This window comes from Mangifera indica, chromosome 8 (genome assembly GCF_011075055.1).
Source record: "Mangifera indica cultivar Alphonso chromosome 8, CATAS_Mindica_2.1, whole genome shotgun sequence".
NCBI lineage: Eukaryota > Viridiplantae > Streptophyta > Magnoliopsida > Sapindales > Anacardiaceae > Mangifera > Mangifera indica.
Genome location: NC_058144.1, coordinates 12,747,345 through 12,766,522, shown reverse-complemented (window position 1 = coordinate 12,766,522; position 19,178 = coordinate 12,747,345). Strand labels below are relative to the sequence as shown.

Genomic DNA, 19,178 nt, shown 5'->3' with positions numbered 1-19,178 from the left:
ACATGAGGTAGTACGATCACCACCAATGCAATTATTGAATAATGGTAATCAGAAATAATGGTTAAATCTAGCATATCACCAATGCACAATCATATGTACATCAAAAAAGGGGTTATATATCAATTCTTTCCTTATACCCAATAGTGATGACAAATGGATAAATTTGATTATTATTGTCTTTCTCAACAACAATGAAAAAAGACCCAATGTACTTTCTCTTTAAATGTGAAACATCAATATAAATCATGGGACAACAAAATTGATGAAACCCTCTAATTGAACAACCAAACCCATGAAGAAAAACTGAAACCTATTTTTCATATCGATATCAATATGTGTCATAGTTTCTAGGTTCTTGAGCTCTAGGTTGTGACAATACTCACACAAAAGCATGAAAGACTCCTCAAGAGATCCTTATAATGTATTTAGTGCATATGTTTTGACACATCATGCTTGAATGTAGAAAATGTCTTATACCAATTTGCAATGTTAATCTTGTACTAATCTGCCATATTGGTAATAATTTCCTTCAATCGATAAATATGATCAACCATAAATACTGATTTAAGAATGTTCTCCAATAACTCTACACTAGCATGTCTATGGTGCAGTAAAATTTGATCTTGTGAATAAGTGTGTGCCTTATCTATATGTCGTAACATCTAATAGTCTCCATCTTCCTCTTTTATTGCTCGTGCCTGCCATTTACAATATGGATGTACTCATATAATCTTAAATTGTATCCTATTAAAGTGACTGAATTTCCATTGGATACCTATTTCTAATGTATATGTTCAAAATAATACTTTCAATTATACCTTGGAATTATAAAAACCCATCACTTGTAAATAGTTATCTCTTTGTGTTTTCTGATTACTAACATCTGCATTCTTAACATCAAAAACAGATTCAAAAGCCTAATCAAATGAATTTAGATTATGGATATGACTTGTATATGCTTTAATATATATATAGTCATGACATCTTGTGTTACATTCAATGTCGTCATTACAATCAATGTTTTGACTTCTACTAATGTCTTAGCTCAGTCCACGGTACATGTCATCATCAAACCTTGAAAATTCATCATCATCGTCATCATCATTATTACCCTCAACTTTATAATCCTCATTCACATCGTAGTCATTATCATCATCAACATAATTCCCACCAAACTCTTGGAAACTTAGCAGTTGTGCCTAGTAATCTCTTGAATGATCATCTTTTTCTTCCTCGTGAACATCTTTAACTTCTTGATTGTCTCTTCCTTCAATTAGACTTTTGGTAACATAGAGTTTAGTCTATCCTCATAAACTTCTTTCTACGACTATCACATACTCTAGAGCATCATCGTCTATAATCATAATTGGAACCACATCACTAGGGATAAATACATGCAAATTTGATTTACTTTTATTGATTATGAGACGATAATATATTTTTGCCATAAATCCTTCAAAATCAACACTTGTGTTAATGCAGATCACTATCTAATTCCCACTAATATATCTCATTACATTGTCATCACTAGAAATCCATTGTCTTTCATAGTGAATCTTAAATGTAGCTTTTGCCATCTTCTTGAAACATAAACACTCTGGATAACAACATTTGAGATTCACAAGTCCAAAAGAATAGATTGGCAGGACTGACTAGGGTTAGCATTAAACCTTTAATGCCAACCAGTTTTTCATGTTTTTTTAAATCTATAATTTACCTGATCTTCAACAACACATTCCTAGTTTAACTATCAATAATCCAACTACATTATAACAACATGAAACAATAAAACAACATGAAAAAATAGTAAATTATATTTCACATGAAATCACACCATTAATCTACTATACATTCTTTGATTTTCAATTGTTAAGAAAGAAAACACATAACATAAGGGGTATCCATCAACACTAACCTGAATTTGAATTATTTTCTTACAAAATCTTTCAAAGATATGTGATTTTTGTTATTACAAGTCCGTCCTCCCTCCTTTGTGTTTATAAAATTGAAGATAAGAGTAGTTTAAATATTCTAGCAAACTTTATTGTAAAAATACTTAGTATGTGAAAACTATGGTATTTTTGTATAGGCAATTATTATAGGGCAAAACATTCAATATCCCTACTTTTAAACTATTAAGGGCCTATTAAAATTTAGAAATTTCAAAAACACACCTACATTTTTTTTATAAATTTTTAAAAGTCTCTATACAATTTATCTTCAAACATACGATTATATGTCACTAACAGCCTTATTTATTCTTCTAGTAATATAATTAGGACAAAAGAGTTATTCCCACCCAAGGTATATTGCAATTCCAAACTCATACCTACTAATTTTAAAAAATCTAAAGTCTCATTTATGAATTAATTTCTTTTAAAATTTTTAGTTAGAGTTAAAAGTAAAATTGTCATTCTAATATTCATATTAACAAAACTAAAATTTTATTTTATTTTCCTATCTTAGTTTTAAAAACCGATAATTTCTCTCATGATCTCATATATTTCAATTGTGAAAAATGACCTTCCCCCCCCCCCCCCCCCCCCAACCTTAAGGTTTCATACTTTTAAAGTTTTTCTTTTTAGTTGCCCCCAAATTTTTTAAAACTTTCATTTTACTCCCATATAATTCATTTCAAATTTCTCTCTAGTAAGATGGTGACATTGGACAACGAAAATCATAACAACACAGGGAGTGTTTCTACAAATTTTATCTACGAAATGTCTCTCTCTCCCACACGATGGAACTTCTCTTTCTAACATCATGATGACTTGCTTTCTTCCTCATGACGACTTGGTGTCTCTTTTTCGTCATTGACTAGCTCTTATCCTCTGCCCGTTAGCAACACACTGAGAGAGAGACAAGGGAGATAGGTTGTAGAGAAAGTCGCACTTGACAAGGAAGAACCATGTCGTCATCTCGTCGAAGAAGGATGTTGGGCTAACAACGGGTTGATCCTAAGCAGAGAGTTGGTTGGAGACAAAAAGAAGAGGTCACGACAAAAAAGGTAGTAGATGAAAACTAAATAAGGGTAAAATGAAAGTTTTAAAAATTTTTTAAGGGGTGACTACAAACAAAAAACTTGAAAAAGTATGAACCTTACAGTTGGAGAGGAGGAAGGTCATTTTTCAAAACTGGAATATATGAAGTCAAAGGGATAATTGTTAGTTTCTAAAACTAAGGTGAAAAAATAAAATAAAATATTATTTTTTTTAATATTATCATTAAAATGACAATTTAACCTTTAACCATAACTAAAAATTTTAACAAAAATTGGCTAATATGTAAAACTATGAGTTTTTTAAAATTAATGGATATAAGTTTGGAATTACACTATCCCTTAGGTGGGAATAAGTCTTTTGGCCATATAATTACTACTATCAATTGATTCTTTGTCTAAAATGGAGAAGAGAGAAAAAAGACAATAAAAGTGAAAAGAATAGAAAATAAATGGATTTTTATGTAATTTATATATTTAAATTTTGTTAATTTGAGATTATACGATAATTTTGAAAAAATTAAATAATAGAAATAAAATAATAAATTTATTTGAAAAAATTTTTATTAATAGATTTTGATTTGAAATAAAAAAGTATTTTTAGTTCGTACATTGGATGAGAAATTGTAATTTACTCTTAAATAAATTGAAGCCGTAGTCATAAGACGCTATCCAAGTCTTAATTCTTGCTAGCTTCACGCAACAATTAGCAAGTGAAAACCGACGCCGTTTAGCCGTTTCAAGAAGTCCAAATCGCATCATCTCTCTGAGAATTAGGGCTTTAAATGTCAGCAACTCTCTCTGTCTCTTACTTCCTCCGTTTCTCGCAGATTCTTTGTGGTTGACTGTTCGCATAGCATTTCAGGTATGCTCTTCAAAGCCAATACTTTATTATTTTACCTACAAAAACTTCACACAAGCCCTGGCATCACTCGCCAAATCAGACCCATTTCAAGCCTCAAAGTCGTGTGGCGAAAAGACCGGAAACTAGACCAAGCCATAGAGAATGACAAGCAAAACAAGCTCTGTTCCCGGGTGGTCAAGGAGGTCTTAAATGAACCGGGTCAAGCCATCCCGCGTCGTTACCTCGAAAAACGCCGCGAAAGATTACACCTTAACGTCAAAATCAAGACCTTTCTAAATCATTACCCGGGTCTCTTTGACACTTACTATGATCGGATTAAACCCAAAACCGGCCCGGTTTTGTTTTTGCGTCCCAGTGAGAAGCTAAGAGATTTCCTTGAAGTGGAAAGAAAAATATATAATCAACATGAGGAGTTGATTGTAGCTAAGTTATGTAAATTGTTGATGATGTCTAAAGATAAAGTAATTAGTGTTGATAAATTGGTTCATGTGAAAAGAGAATTTGGGTTTCCAAGCGATTTTTTGGTAAATTTAGTGCCGAAATATTCTAATTATTTCAAGTTGGTTGGGTGTCCTGGAGAAGAAAAATCGTTCTTAGAGTTGGAATCTTGGAATCCCGAGTATGCAAAATCTGTTATTCAGCTTAGAGCTGAAGAGGAAGCTAAAGTAACTGGGATTCGTGTTAGACCTAACTTCAATGTGAAATTGCCTTCAGGGTTTTACTTGAGGAAGGAAATGAGAGAATGGACTAGAGATTGGTTGGAGCTGGATTATATATCTCCTTATGAGGATGTATCGAGTTTAGAACAGTCGTCAAGAGAAATGGAGAAAAGAACCGTTGGGGTTTTTCATGAGTTGTTGTCTCTATCGATTTTCAAGAGAGTTCCCGTGGCTATATTGGGGAAGTTTAGCGATGACTATAGGTTTTCCAATGCATTTTCATCTGTGTTCACTAGGCACTCAGGAATCTTTTATATGTCTTTGAAAGGTAACATTAAGACTGCAGTGCTGAGGGAGGCCTATAAGGATAGTGAGTTGATTGATAGGGATCCGTTACTTGAGATTAAAGATAGGTTTGTTCAGTTGTTGAAGGAAGGCAGGCAGGAGAGAGCAAAACAGTTGAGGGTGCAGAGAGAGGAGCTTAAGAAGGACATGGAGATGATGGCCCTAAGAATGAGAACAAGTAGGAATTGTGGGTGTAATGAGCAGATGTGAATCTGAAAGGTCAAAGGGAATAAGATGGTAATGTCTCACAGTGTAAAACCTCATAACAGGTATAAACTGGTTAATTTTAGAGTCAAAATGGCTGTTGATATGAAGTTAATTTTTTTTTCTTATTGTCAGAAATTTTTGTTGCCCCATTTTCTAGATTCTACAAAATGTTTTCTGAAAGCACTGATGAGGAGCCTGAGGTTATTATTAAGATGTAATATAATTTTTGAAGTCACTAAATTTTGTACATCAAGGGGGTGAAACTGCTTTTCTTGTTTTAACTCTGTCCCTTTTTGTCTGGTATAGCTGTTTTGGATGTGATAGCCATTAATAAAAGGTGAAATGTGATATGCTGTGTAAATTTTTTCCTTTGGGAAATGTTTTTCATATCCCATCCACCAATGTTTTTGCTTCAGTGCACTTCAAACGATGTACATATCTTAGTATTTACTGCCATTGCTGATTCAAACCCAGAGGTCAGATAGTCTATAAATAATTGGATTTGGTCCCTGTTTTTTAAAGATTTTTAGAGTATTAATTTAAAGTGATTTTTTTAATATATATTTAGTTACCAAGTATGCTGCATATAAGATTGTTCAAAAGGCTAATTCAGAGTCAATTTTGGTTACTAAAGACACTGCCTATCAGATAGATGATTCACAAGACTACTATAAAGTTGTATCACTCTTATTGGTTGCCTGTTAGTGCACTTGTTCATACTATAACAGTTGGTCCAGTGTGTGTTATGTGCTGAGGCCATGCCCTGAGCGATCTAATGGGATTATTTGTTTTTCTCATATCACATGTACGGCATCTTAACCCCCAGAGTTTTTAGTTTGATTGCTGTCTGTATATTAGACTTCAGAGGGATGAAAAAGATTTGATCTTTAAGGAGATTGATAGTCTAACTCATGACACATACTGCCTTATTAGTATAATAATTGGATATTAGTTTGATTGTGTCTGTTAAGTGGACTTTGGAGGGTTGAAATGCTTTATCTTTTACAAGATTGATGAATTTAAGACATTTAGGTGATTCTGATCCTGCCTTATTAGTTAGATACCTATATTGTCATTCTGCCTGCTTCCTTTTCGGCATGGGTGATTGTGTTATTACATGTTTAACTGATTGTCATTAATGAGAATCTATGATCAGTCATATTTAAATCCAATGAATCAAATGCCTGTTGCTATCATTTTCAGATTTTGATTTGAGCGCTTCCCGTGGAGATCAAGTATACCGGATGCTTGTTCAATTTATAGGTTCCTGCTAAGTTCTGGATGTATATCGGATATCTTGAAGTGGATCCCTGCCTGTGCTATCATTCACGGATTGGTTTGTCTCACATGCAGTGATTGGGCCAAAACCTTTTCCATGTATGCAAACACCATTTGGAGTCATATTTTTAGTAGCTGTGACAAGTGAAGCAGATCATTTACATGGTTAAAAGTTGAATCTAGGAGAGGAAATGGCTTGGATAGTTTGATAACAAATAATATGGTTTGATTTCTTCAATGAAATTATTATTTTGATTTCAGATACAGTTGTGCTTTTCTGATAACAGCCGTAGCCAACTCTGTGCATGCAACGGTAGCTAGATCTAATATGTGGTGTAAACTCAGATCAGAAGGATACAAGCCTCACACAACTTGGTTATACACCAATTTTTATAGGTCTTTTCCAATGGGTAACGCCTCTTTCTGTCCAATCGTCTTGTTAAAGATGATTTACTTTGTATATGCACTCTTTACCTTCTTTACGATGCTTTTGATTGTTGTCTAATTTTACAAAATAGTAGGCGCAAGGTTGTTGGTAACTTGGTAAGCAGCAGCCTCGAAAATCAGCAAGTGACCTAACAAATCTTCACACAAAATGAATGAAATATACACAACCAATGGTAACCTCAACCCTTTCATGACATCAATAATAAACTGGCCTGACTCCCTTGACCTTTGATAGTTTATTCTCCACAATCACCTAGAAATCAAATTTAAGGAAACAAGAAATTTATGATTGGGCAGGCATAAATAGCAGCATCAACTAGTCTGATATACCATTTACCAAAAGATAATGAAGTTCGTTTCAAAGGAAAGAATCAAGATCCTCTTATTAGCACTCTTTATGTTTCTGGTACTCCTCTCAACCAAGGTGGACTGCCAGCTGATGCCACGGCCATTCCGCCCGGTACCACCACCAAATCCAGTTACTCAACGCTCAGTCTGTTCCTCCCAATTCAATCTTGTAAACTATGCATGTGCAATGCTGCCATACAGCCAGGCGCCACCTCTCCCACCTCCCCAACTTACCCCCTTCCCTTCGCATGATGATAATTCAGGCCATGGACATAGACACAGACACAGACACAGACACAGGCACAGGCACAGGCGCGATCATGGATCACCAGCAACACCAGAGGAAGAGAACTGTTGCCGCTGGTTGAAGAACGTAGACAATGAGTGTGTCTGTGACTTGCTGGTTCGTTTACCTATTTTCCTTGCCAGGCCTGTGCACGAGTACACTGTCATTGTTGATGACTCCTGCAATGTTACTTACACTTGCCCGGGGCGCCTAATAACATAATAGAGACATTGTCGTGCTTAATTATGTTTGGTTAATTGGACTGTGGTTGCCGCTTAAACTAACCATGTTTTATATATATGACAGAGTTACTGAGTTTCAGCTCATTGCTGTTGTTTTTGCGGTCTATAATGCCATTTCTTGTATTAATAATTATATATCTATAGTACTATTTCATCTGTTAAATGTACAACTAGCTCTTGCATCTTTTATTTTGAAGTGCTTTTGCATTTACATATATTTGATGAATAAAATGACTGCTTATTGAAAATAGAAACTGAAACTGGAATTGGTTTTTTTTTATTACTTGCTTGAATTTGTATAACAATAATCGAAGCTACAAGTTGGTTTGGAGTTTGGACATTTCTTTATTACGGTGGAACAGACGAATCAATTGAGATAATAAAATGATATACTGTCAACTACAGTTTTTCAGTCTTTCCTTCTTTCTTTCATCAATGGATTCGTCTCCCGTCATCCCATTGTGTCCAAGAGAGAATATTTTCGAGAGGCGACGAACAAGACCCCAAATGGAAACCAAAAAGATAATGTGACTGATGAGAAAAAGTTTTTATTCCAAGTTTTTCCTCCAGAAGACGAATAAATTTTATTGACTTTACAGTTTGCTTTCTGCACTACTTTGTCGCTCATCTCCCTCCCTTCCCAATCATTCATTCCGTTCTCCGCGAAGTTTTCTTTTGTACAGTGAAGAACCTCTTCTCTGTTTATTCCAGTGGTCCATCACACCCAGAATCTATCTAGACATCTTTAATATTAAAGCCAAACCCATTTGATTGGTGAAAATAACAGATTTTTCATTGATGCTCATGAAAGAAAAACCTTATCTAAAAAGCTGGAAGTGATGGAGTAAAGATACGGATTCTTTTGAGTTTGACCCATTAATTTGTTTCTTCTTCTTCTTCTTTAGTTTGTGGGTCCTTCATGCATGGAGTATTTGACTTCCAGTACTGTTTTGCAATTTATGCGTAAGGGATTTAATACAATATTGCTGGATTCAAGTGGGATGAAACAGACGATGCGTTTTGGATGGAACGCTTTCACCACCAATAAATCAACAAATTGTTCTTCTTCTTCCTTTTATTATTTCTTTCTTCCCACTCATAATGCACTAATCATGAGACAAAAACCAAACTTGGCAATTAGATTATCTACTTTCTTATTGCTATTCTTCTTTTTTCCTTTATTCGTTTCCCAACTGATTGCTTGCAAAAGGACTCAGATTCTCGATCATTGGTGATAGGACATCGGGATCTGAGCTGAGGCATGGTGACGATAGAATATTAACAAACAAGTAAGTTCGTACGTACGCACTAAACTGATGCACGGAAGTCAGCGGCTCTTCTGTACGGCTATATGCTCATTGGTGCGGTGGATTGTGGCCGCAGTTACCTTATTGGAAACATATTTTACCTGTTCCAGCTCTAGTATTTATCAACTAGTCCAACAAAAATTTAAAAAAGGGAAATTTTAGTAAATGGCCAAAATACCCTTCCATTAGGTAAAAATACCCAATTTTACTATTTAAAAAAAATGCCTAAATTTTCTATTCTTAAGCAAAAATGCCCTAAATTTTTTTTAAAATACCAAAATTACCTTTTACCACATTTATATAAACTCTCACTCACTCTTATTACACATATTTCTTATATCACTCAAACACTCACTCTCACTCTCATTTTTACTCAATATCAATTAGTACAGGTTCGTTCAGATGAAAAAAGTTCGTATTTCTGAATTCGATTTTAAAAAAAGGTTATTCGTGAAAAAAAGGCATTCATACGAATCTTAACCTAGAAACTTAATTTTATTTGTTAAATCTAGTTTATATGTCATATAAAAGGGTACTTGAATATTAGATAATAATATAGGGGTTAAATGTAATGTTAGATAAATATGGGGGGTATTTTAATAGTATACAATATATAAATTATTTAAATAACATGTTAAGAATAGATTGATATATTTTGATACAAGACAACATACAAAGGTGTTAAATAAAGTGTTAGATAATTATGGGGGATCAAATAAAATTTATAAAAATATGAGGGTATTTTGATATTAAACATTGTAAGAGCATTATAAATGAAATTTTAGGAATAGATAGATGTATTTTGATATGAGACAACATACAAGGGTGGTAAATGCAATGTTAGGTAATTGTAGGGGGTAAAAAAATATTTAAAAAATATGGGGGGTATTTTGAAATTACATAATACATGAATGATTTAAATAATAGGTTAAGAGTAGATAGATTTTTTTGATACAAGAAAACATAAAATGGTGTTAAATGAAAGTTTAGATAATTATAAGGGGTTAAATAAAAGGTTAAGAAAAACATGAGGGTATTTTGATATTTCATAATATCATGAAGGATTTAAAAACATGTTAAGAATGAATAGATGTATTTTGATAATAGGAAACATACGAGGGTATTAAATGAAATATTAGATAAGTATGAGGGGCTAAATGAAATATTAAAAAATATAGAGGGTATTTTGATATTAAACATTGTAAGAACATTTTAAATGAAATGTTAAAAATAGATAGATACATGTTGATACAAGGTAACATAAAAGGTTGTTAAAAAATTGTTAGATAAATATGGGGGGTTAATGAAATATTAGAAAAATATATTGGGTATTTTGATATTAAATATTGTAAGAACGTTTTTAATGAAATATTAAAAATAAATAGATACGTTTTGATATAAGATATTATACAAAGATGTTTAATAAAAAATTAGATAATTATAGGGGATTAAATGAAATTTTAAAAAAATATAAAAGGTATTTTGATATTAAACATTGTAAAAACGTTTTAAATGGAACGTTAAAAATAGATAGATACATTTTGATACAAGATAACATACGAGGGTGTTATATAAATTATTAAATAATTATAGGGGTTAAATGAAATATTAGAAAAATATGAGGGGTTTTTTTATATTAATAATTGTAAGACTATTTTACATAGTTATTACATATTTTTTTTTATAAATGAATAATTATTTCTAAAATTCGTCATTGCAGAATTGATAATTAAAATTGATGGTTATACATTGGTTTGTTACCAAGGAGAATAGATTCAAGGTGGCAACAACATAATGAAATATGTTGGAGGATCCAAACAATTGATTAAAATTCCTTATGGAACAACATTTGAGGGATTTATTGAGCTTTTGAAAGAGTCTTGTGGTATTGATCCAATGAAAAACTACATTCAATTATCAATGAAGCCAAGAAAAATTGAGCTCAACTACCCTGTACAAATCCAAAATGATGAAGATGTCCATGGTCTTATTGATATGTCTCAATGCTTACAGGAATATATTCTTGTTTTTGTTACATGTACCCCAATTGAAAGGCAGAAAGAAGAAGATGAAGAAGAAATTAGTGGAGTGAAAAAATAATACGATTTGGAAAACTTGATTGATTTCAGTAATGACCCATTATACATTGCAAACTCATGGGCTCATGGAGAAAAAGATAGAGTTCCCGATTGGGGTGACTTTGATGGAAATGATATGTCCGATATTCCTTCTGAAGATGTAGAGCCTGAGTATATGACACTAGTTACCGAGGGTATAGACAGTTTGCAGCTTGAAAATCCTATTTCAGGTGCTGAAAATTATTTTGGATAATTTTTTGATAATGTCCCCACTGATCTGTTTAGGTGGCTTCCTGATTTTCCTCCACAGCCATCAACATCATCATGTGGTACCAGATCGATCCGAGAGGAGAATGGTGTAAAGGTTAGTGATATTTTCCATAATAAAATACAATTGAAAGACGTTGTGAAGCAATTTGCCTTACTTAAATGATTTCAATTCATGGTCAAAAAATTTGACAAGACGCGATAGGAAATTAAGTGCAAGGCTGAAAATTGTGAATGGTATATACATGCAACCAAGCCCAAGGTCAGTGAAGTGTTTCAAATCAATTATATGAATCCTACCCACACATGTTCAGTTGATCAAATCATGCCAAATCACAGACAAGTCGGGGCTCAAGCTTTAGGTCAATTACTGAGGTCAAAGTTTGTGATGATTGATCGAATTTATCAGCCTAAGGAAATAATTGTGGACATCGTCGACCGATATAAAATTGATATTTCATATTCACAAGCGTGGCAGGCAAGAAACTAGACTATAAATTCATTGAGGGGCTCATCGGAGGACTTATTTATGTTTTTACCAGATTATTGCTATAATCTACAGCGTATTAATCCGGGCACCGTTACTACTATTGAAACGGATGATGGCCATTGATTTAAGAATTTTTTCATCGCATTAGAATGTTCTGTTCATGCATTCAGAGAATATCTCCAACCTGTTATTTGCATCGACGTTGTTTTCCTTAAAGGTCGATATTTAAGGCATTTATTTATTGCGGCGGCTCTTGACGGTAATAACCAGATATATCCTATTGGTTTCGGTGTCGGCAAAAAAGAAGATCATAACATGTGGTGTTGGTTTCTCACGAGGATTAAAGAATGCATCCACGACCTTTCCAAGCTAGCAATAATCTCAGATCGACATCATGTTATATACTCGGCAATGGCTGAAGTCTTTCCAGATATCCACCATGGATGTTGTTGTCATCATCTTTTGTGTAACATGCGGGCAAAGTATAAACGAGACTCAAAGGTATAGTTTTAAACAAGTATTAAAATTTGTAAAAGTTTATCTTTTTCATACATTTTGATTTTAATCAGTTCTCATATTTTTTACCACTTTCCAAGTTGCGGGTGCATATTAGAAAGTCGTAAAATCATACACAAAAGCAAAATTTGGGGCAATGATGCAATGTCTTGATTCGATGAACCCTCAAGCTAAAGCATATCTACATGAGGTCAGATTTGAGCATTAGAGTATAGCACACTTTCTGGGAAATCGATACAATATCGTGACAACTAATATTGCTAAGCCATTTAACACTATTGTCAGACATGCACGAGGTCTACCTATCATAATGCTCATCGAGTTCATTCGTGGTACCATGCAGCGATGGTTTTACAAGAGGAGAAATCATTCAAGTATCAAATCATTAATAATTAAATGTTTTTTTTCATGTACTTTTTCCCCTTAGTTTTGGTTATTACCAAATGCGTTGTTAATATTTTTTCAAATTATAGATGAATGTCCTAATTTTGTCACCCCTTGGGCAGAAGAGAACATCAGTAGTCGTCTGTCAAAGTCTGCACGCTTGGAGGTTTGGCCAATTACACCGATTCGATATCAGGTTGTCGGTTTTATTGGATACATAGGTATTATGGACTTTGATGAAATGTCTTGCACGTGTAGAAAGTTTCAACTTTCACGTATTCCGTGCAAGTATGCCATTGTTGTTACATGACATATGAGGCTCACAAATGTCAATGCATAGGTTCATCCATTCTTCCGCACCAATATCTACCGTGCAATATATCAGGAACCTGTCACTCCTCTTGAAAACCAATCCGATTGGTTGCACTCACTAGAAGAAATAGTTATTCTGCCCCCCGTCCTCGATAGTCATCATCTGGGTCGCCCTTCCAATAGAAATCGACGTCCTTCGCAAGGAGAAAATGTTACACCTAGGATTTGCAATTGTTGCCATGAATCAAGACATGTACGAACCCAATGTAAAAGCCCAACACCCGTCCCAAGCTCTGCCTCGCAGCGTTTATCTAAAAAAGGCAAAAGGATGAGATCTTGACATGCTTATAATCAGTTTTGTTAGTTATATGATTCATCATTATTGTATTTCAGTTATATGTAATCGATGTATTTTTATTATTGTTTCAAATATATAATTGTATTGACATGTGATGTAATAACTTTAATGTAATTAATTTCTTCATTTTATAGTTGTTAAACTGAGTTGTTTGAGTATTTCTTTATTCATCTAACGTTTGATAGTAACATCACTCAAATCATATATAATTATTTTCGTGACAAGATTATTTAAAAAATGAAATCAAATACGTATTCATATATAATGATAGATAAAGTACATCATACACATATGCACATACAATAAATATATACATAAAAACATATGAAGAACGATAAATAAACAACGGGCTAACTAAATATGCACCCGTGAGCTACTCGATATAGTAAAAATATAACTGCAATGTTAAATGTTGACGCATGGAGGTAGACGACTCTCAAGGAAAATCAACACTCCGTAACAATGTCAAACATTCAAAAAAACATAACATAAACATGCCACAGTCACCGGAGCCCTCCTCTTATTGAGGGACATCCATCGTTTGATGTAACGTGAGAGGATCATGTCATGGAGTCTGCCCAAAAGCTATCCAGAAGCTCATTGCCTCTAATAATGTAGGAATGAATGTCATGTACAGTCGTATCTGCCACTCGAGATACCTCATATTCCCTGAATATGATACCTCTAAATCGTACACCGTAATTGATCACTCACAAAAATCTATAATTCCAGCCACCCAATGTGCATAGTCAAAGTTTAAAAAGATGTAAACCTATAAACAATGACAAATTAAAGTTGATTATAAACAACCCTGGAGTGTGCGCTGCTTCAACTATCCTCGTGAAGAGCCTTAAAAACTCAAACTCCTTATACGGTATAGTATGTCAAAAACTCAAACTCCTTATACGGTATGGTATGTCAACTCTTTCAGGCCATCTCAATATAGCCTACGAAGAATATGTGGGCAGTCCTCTAGTACTGTGAAACAGTCACACGGTGATTGTTCTAGTGCTGATGTAATATAGCCAAAAAGGAATCCACATGCTAAAATGGTATAAACAACTTCAAATGTGTTAGTTATTAACAAATATATCAAACGTTTAACCAAATTATATAGTATAGACAACTTACATCGTCGGTCAGCCACTTGCGCAACTTTACCATAAGCTACCAAAAATTGTCCTTCAACTTTAACCCGATGAAGTAAACATCATGCGCGTTGGAAGTTGTAGCTCTGGTGTACCACGTGAGAAAAGATTCCTCACGCTCTGAGGCAGAGGATGGAATAGTTCTGAGTTACTGTTTTGCCCTTCCTTTGATTGGATTTGTATACAGGGTACGAACCAGCAGACCCTTTTGGACTATCTGACCGATGCTGTACGAATCAGTTGCAAGTATATACAACTATTAGGGTACGTTTGGTTGACGGTAAGATAGATTACCTTAGTAATCTATCTTTTATTCCCTTGTTTGGTTTGTCAGTAATAAAAGATTACAGTAATCTTCTATTACCAATGCTGACGTAGCAGGTAATATAGGTGGTAATCTGATTACCACCTTCACCTTAGGTATTTAAAGATTACTGGGGTAATCTTGAGTTTATTATAGAAAAATTATTATTTATTAATTTTTTGAGATAAAAATAAATTTATTTTTAATTAATATGACAAATAATATAAAAAATATTTAAAAATAATTATATTCAAGGGCATTTAAATAAAATAATTTACTTGTAATCTTTCATTACCTTTAACCAAACACAATAATTATTTATACCTATCAAATTTTATCAAACATAGTAATCATTTATACCCAGTAATCTTTTAAGTAATCTATCTTCAAGGTAATCTTTCTATTTTAGTAATCAAACATTACCCAAACCAAACGCCCCCTTAATTCATTATTTCATCCTACGTAACAATTATGCATTAATCGATTAATGTTACCTTTTCCATGTATGCGAAAGGTCTGACTGAAGAATTCTGAATCACGATCAAGTCCACCGTGCATGCCTCCTTGATGGACTGCAAAATTGTAATTTTGAACATCTCAATGAACAATATATATAAATATTTATATACTAATTATAATTGATATATCTCAATATGGATGGCCTTGAAAACATCCTCCTGGAAGTCCTTCTCCTGTGAACTAATATCCATTGTCCTTTTATTGGAGCTCGAGATATCATTAAGTAACCACAATCGCTCGTTTTGAAAAAGAGACAAAACATTGTTAAATAAATATTATATCGGGAAAAACAAATCAATCAATGACATTTCTTAAAAAAACTTAACCTCAACTTCCGGGGAAGGTGTTCAAGGAGAACCCTCGATCAACAATATCTCAATGCGGGTCCTCTAAATGCATGAAAAGAACAAAATGGTAAATGATATTTCATATAAAATATCATTTCTACAATAATTTTTATACCTTAAGTAGAGGATCTGAAGCAACCGAAGATCTAATCAAAAGGCCTTCATGTGGAAGACTCTATATGAATATATAAAATGAATTAATCGATAACAAAAAGTCATAAAAATATAGTTCCAACCATAAGTAACATACCTCAGCTCAGACAGGTGATATAACAGAAGGGTCGACCGATGCCCCCTCTTGGTAACTACCTTAAGGTAATAGTAATAATAACTTAATCAGTAACATTTCATATATAACAATATTATATATAATAACAACATTTAACATATTTTTGCCAATTTTAAAATTAAATACGGACTCATGTGACTGATGGGGTGGTATTGCGGTATCAATGGGAGAGGTCGTCCCGATATCATCGTCTCTTTCTTGTACAAATATAATTATAGTTGTCAGAATAATAACGAAATACAATTTTTATAAGTAATAAATTAGATGTGGTTTTACAACCTGATCGACGGGGGTTGGACATGTATACGTGACGATGTCCTCTAAACATATCATCTAATCGAGTCATATCGTCACGTAATCGAGTCATTTGTGAAGACATATCATTGCATAATCAAGTCATTAGTTAAAACATATCATCGTGAAAACTCGAAATCTCATGTAAAATCGTAGCACCCTAGTACGCCAATGTAGCATCTAACATGGAAATACTGGGTGATACTGATGGAGGATACTCCTCGATGACATGACGAGTAGTACAGTCCTCAACTCCAGGATGGTCTGTGGTCAATAGGCTCTGAACTCCAGGGGGATAGAGAGGCTGCTCCATAACAAGAGGCTGAATAGGCTTCTTATGTGTCTCAGAAGTCTCGACGAGTATATCTGAATGTCCTAAAACTAGAGAAGCCCCGTCTTCTGTCATGAAAGGAACCGAAGATGATAAAGAGGAATCAGTATCTGGTAAACCGGTGTACTCGTAAATGTCAGCATACCATGGTAAACCCTCCTCCATCGATGAAGAACAAAGCATGAATATGACATCATCCTAATCATGAAGATATATAAGTCAAAATAATTACAATATTCAATGAATTAATCGATTTATTAATTAACGACTACATACCAAGTCATTAGTGAAAATAGTGCCTATATGACTCCAACTAGGGACGTCCTGTGTATGCCACCTAAACATCTGTGGGGACGTATAGAAATCAATAATGACAACCCAATCGTACAAGGTGTCCAACATCTCATATATATAATCATTTATGATTTAAATAAATCAATTCATATTTTTGCCAATTAATATATATAATCAATAAATTAAAATTTATCTGAAATGCGAAAAAAAATCCATAGAGGTCGCATTTATGCATTTCAAGCATCCGACTGGAGCACACTCTATCACTCACCTGTGACATAGACTCGTACGTCATTTGCCACACAACAATGCCCCAGGGGTAGGAATTAAACCGTCAAGATGATCAACCAATTGTAAGTAATCCACAGATATCTTCTTTCATCGATCATTCCCCAACAACACCGTGTGAAGAATATACAATAAGGCTATCTTAACGGCGTCAATATCGTTAACACCGTGTGCTAAGAAAACACGCTCTATGTCATGATATTGCACCTTTGGACAATCTCGAAAGTATGTTCTCTGATCTTATATCTAGAGGAGTGAGGAATATATGAAAAAATATCAATGCATCAGCTAAACGAAAGGCTTGTCATCAACCCTACTAACCCTAAACCATAACTCATCTTTGGTGAAGGGTCAATGTAGCTATTGTAGTAAAAATGCATGAACCAATATCCCAAAGAATTTGGTTTTAGGTAAATGAAGAAGATGCCTGAAAAATGTCCTCTCAAATAGTCAAAGCTAATCCGGGGTTAGTGTAGAAGTAATCATGGATAATGTGGTGCACTGTGCACGACATATCACATATGCTCGGAAGTGTCTGGACTCATCGGTGATTTGCAGCTTGACTTCAACACATTCTCTTTTGCGAGAAATATCCTACAAAAATTTTAAAAATTCTTAAGACATTCATAAAAAACAACTATGTAAACAAATGTAGTAATGAAAAAAAACATAAAAAGATGAAAAATAGAAAACAATCAAAAAATAAATGGAAAAATTTTAAAAATAAGATTTCAATATCTTAAAACTGTGAAAATAAAAAAAATGGAACTGAAATTTGAATTTTATATATTAAAATTCCTTATAATGTCAATAATCAAAAAATCGTTTGAAAATCTGAAAAATACGAGTCCATATATCCTAAAAGAGTGTAAATTGAAAAAATAAAAATGAAATTCGAATTCTAAATGTTGAAATACCCTAGAATGTCAACAATAAAAAAATCGTTTGAAAATATGAAAAATATGAATCGATATATCTTAAAAAGGTGAAATTCGAAAAAACGAAAATAAAATTCGAATTCTATACGTTGAAATACCATAGAATATTAATAGTTGAAAAATCAACCGAAAATCTGAAAGTATGAATCGATATATCCTGAAAGGACAAAAATAAAAAAAACGAAACTGAAATTCGAGTTCTATACTTTGAAATACCTTAAAATGTCAATAATCAAAAAATCATTCGAAAATCTTCAAAATACGAGTCGATATATCCTAAAAAGGTGAAATTCAAAAAAACAAAACTGAAATTCGAACTCTAAACGTTGAAATACCCTAAAAGGTCAATAATCGAAAAATCATTTGAAAATCTAAAAAATATGAGTCGATATATCTTGAAAGAGAGTAAATCGAAAAAACAAAATTGAAATTTGAATTCTAAACGTTGAAATACCCTAGAATGTCAACAATCCAAAAATCGTTCGAAAATCTAGAAAGTACGAGTCGATATATCCTAAAATGGTGAAATTCCAAAAATCGAAAATGAAATTCAAATTCTATACATTGAAATACCCTAGAATGTTAACAATCGAAAAATCAGTCGAAAATATAAAAATATGAATCGATATATCTTGAAAGGACGAAAATTGAAAAAAAGAACTGAAATTTGAATTCTACACATTGAAATACCTTAAAATGTCAATAATAGAAAAATCGTTCAGAAATCTTCAAAATACAAGTCGAAATATCATAAAACAGTGAAATTCGAAAAAACGAAACTGAAATTCGAATTCTAAACATTGAAATATCCTAGAATGTCAACAATCAAAAAATCGTTCAAAAATCTAGAAAATACGAATCGATATATTATAAAACGGTGAAATTTGAAAAAACGAAAATGAAATTCGAATTCTATAAGTTGAAATATCATAGAATGTGAACAATCAAAAAATCGTTAGAAAATCTAAAAAAAAGACTCAATTTATCCTAAAACTGCGAAAATCGAAAAAATATAATTGAAATTTGAACTCTATCAGTT

General features: G+C 33.1%; 2 protein-coding genes across 3 annotated transcripts; both read left to right on the top strand.

Annotated features, from left to right (window-relative positions):
• Positions 1-3,665: 3,665 nt before the first annotated feature.
• Positions 3,666-6,612, top strand: LOC123224312 (protein WHAT'S THIS FACTOR 1 homolog, chloroplastic). 2 transcript variants are annotated; one of them, XM_044647944.1, is made up of 2 exons: positions 3,666-5,104; positions 6,278-6,612. In XM_044647944.1, exon 1 carries the CDS (start codon positions 3,866-3,868, stop codon positions 5,075-5,077), a length of 1,212 nt encoding a protein of 403 aa, XP_044503879.1. In that variant the 5' UTR covers positions 3,666-3,865; the 3' UTR covers positions 5,078-5,104; positions 6,278-6,612. The 2 variants fall into 2 exon arrangements, 1 of the variants encoding a protein (XP_044503879.1); XR_006503931.1 differs by having other exon boundaries at positions 3,667-5,136.
• Positions 6,613-7,145: 533 nt separating this feature from the next.
• LOC123223992 lies at positions 7,146-7,655 on the top strand. The gene has a single exon (XM_044647477.1). It carries the CDS (start codon positions 7,146-7,148, stop codon positions 7,653-7,655), a length of 510 nt encoding a protein of 169 aa, XP_044503412.1.
• Positions 7,656-19,178: the final 11,523 nt, after the last annotated feature.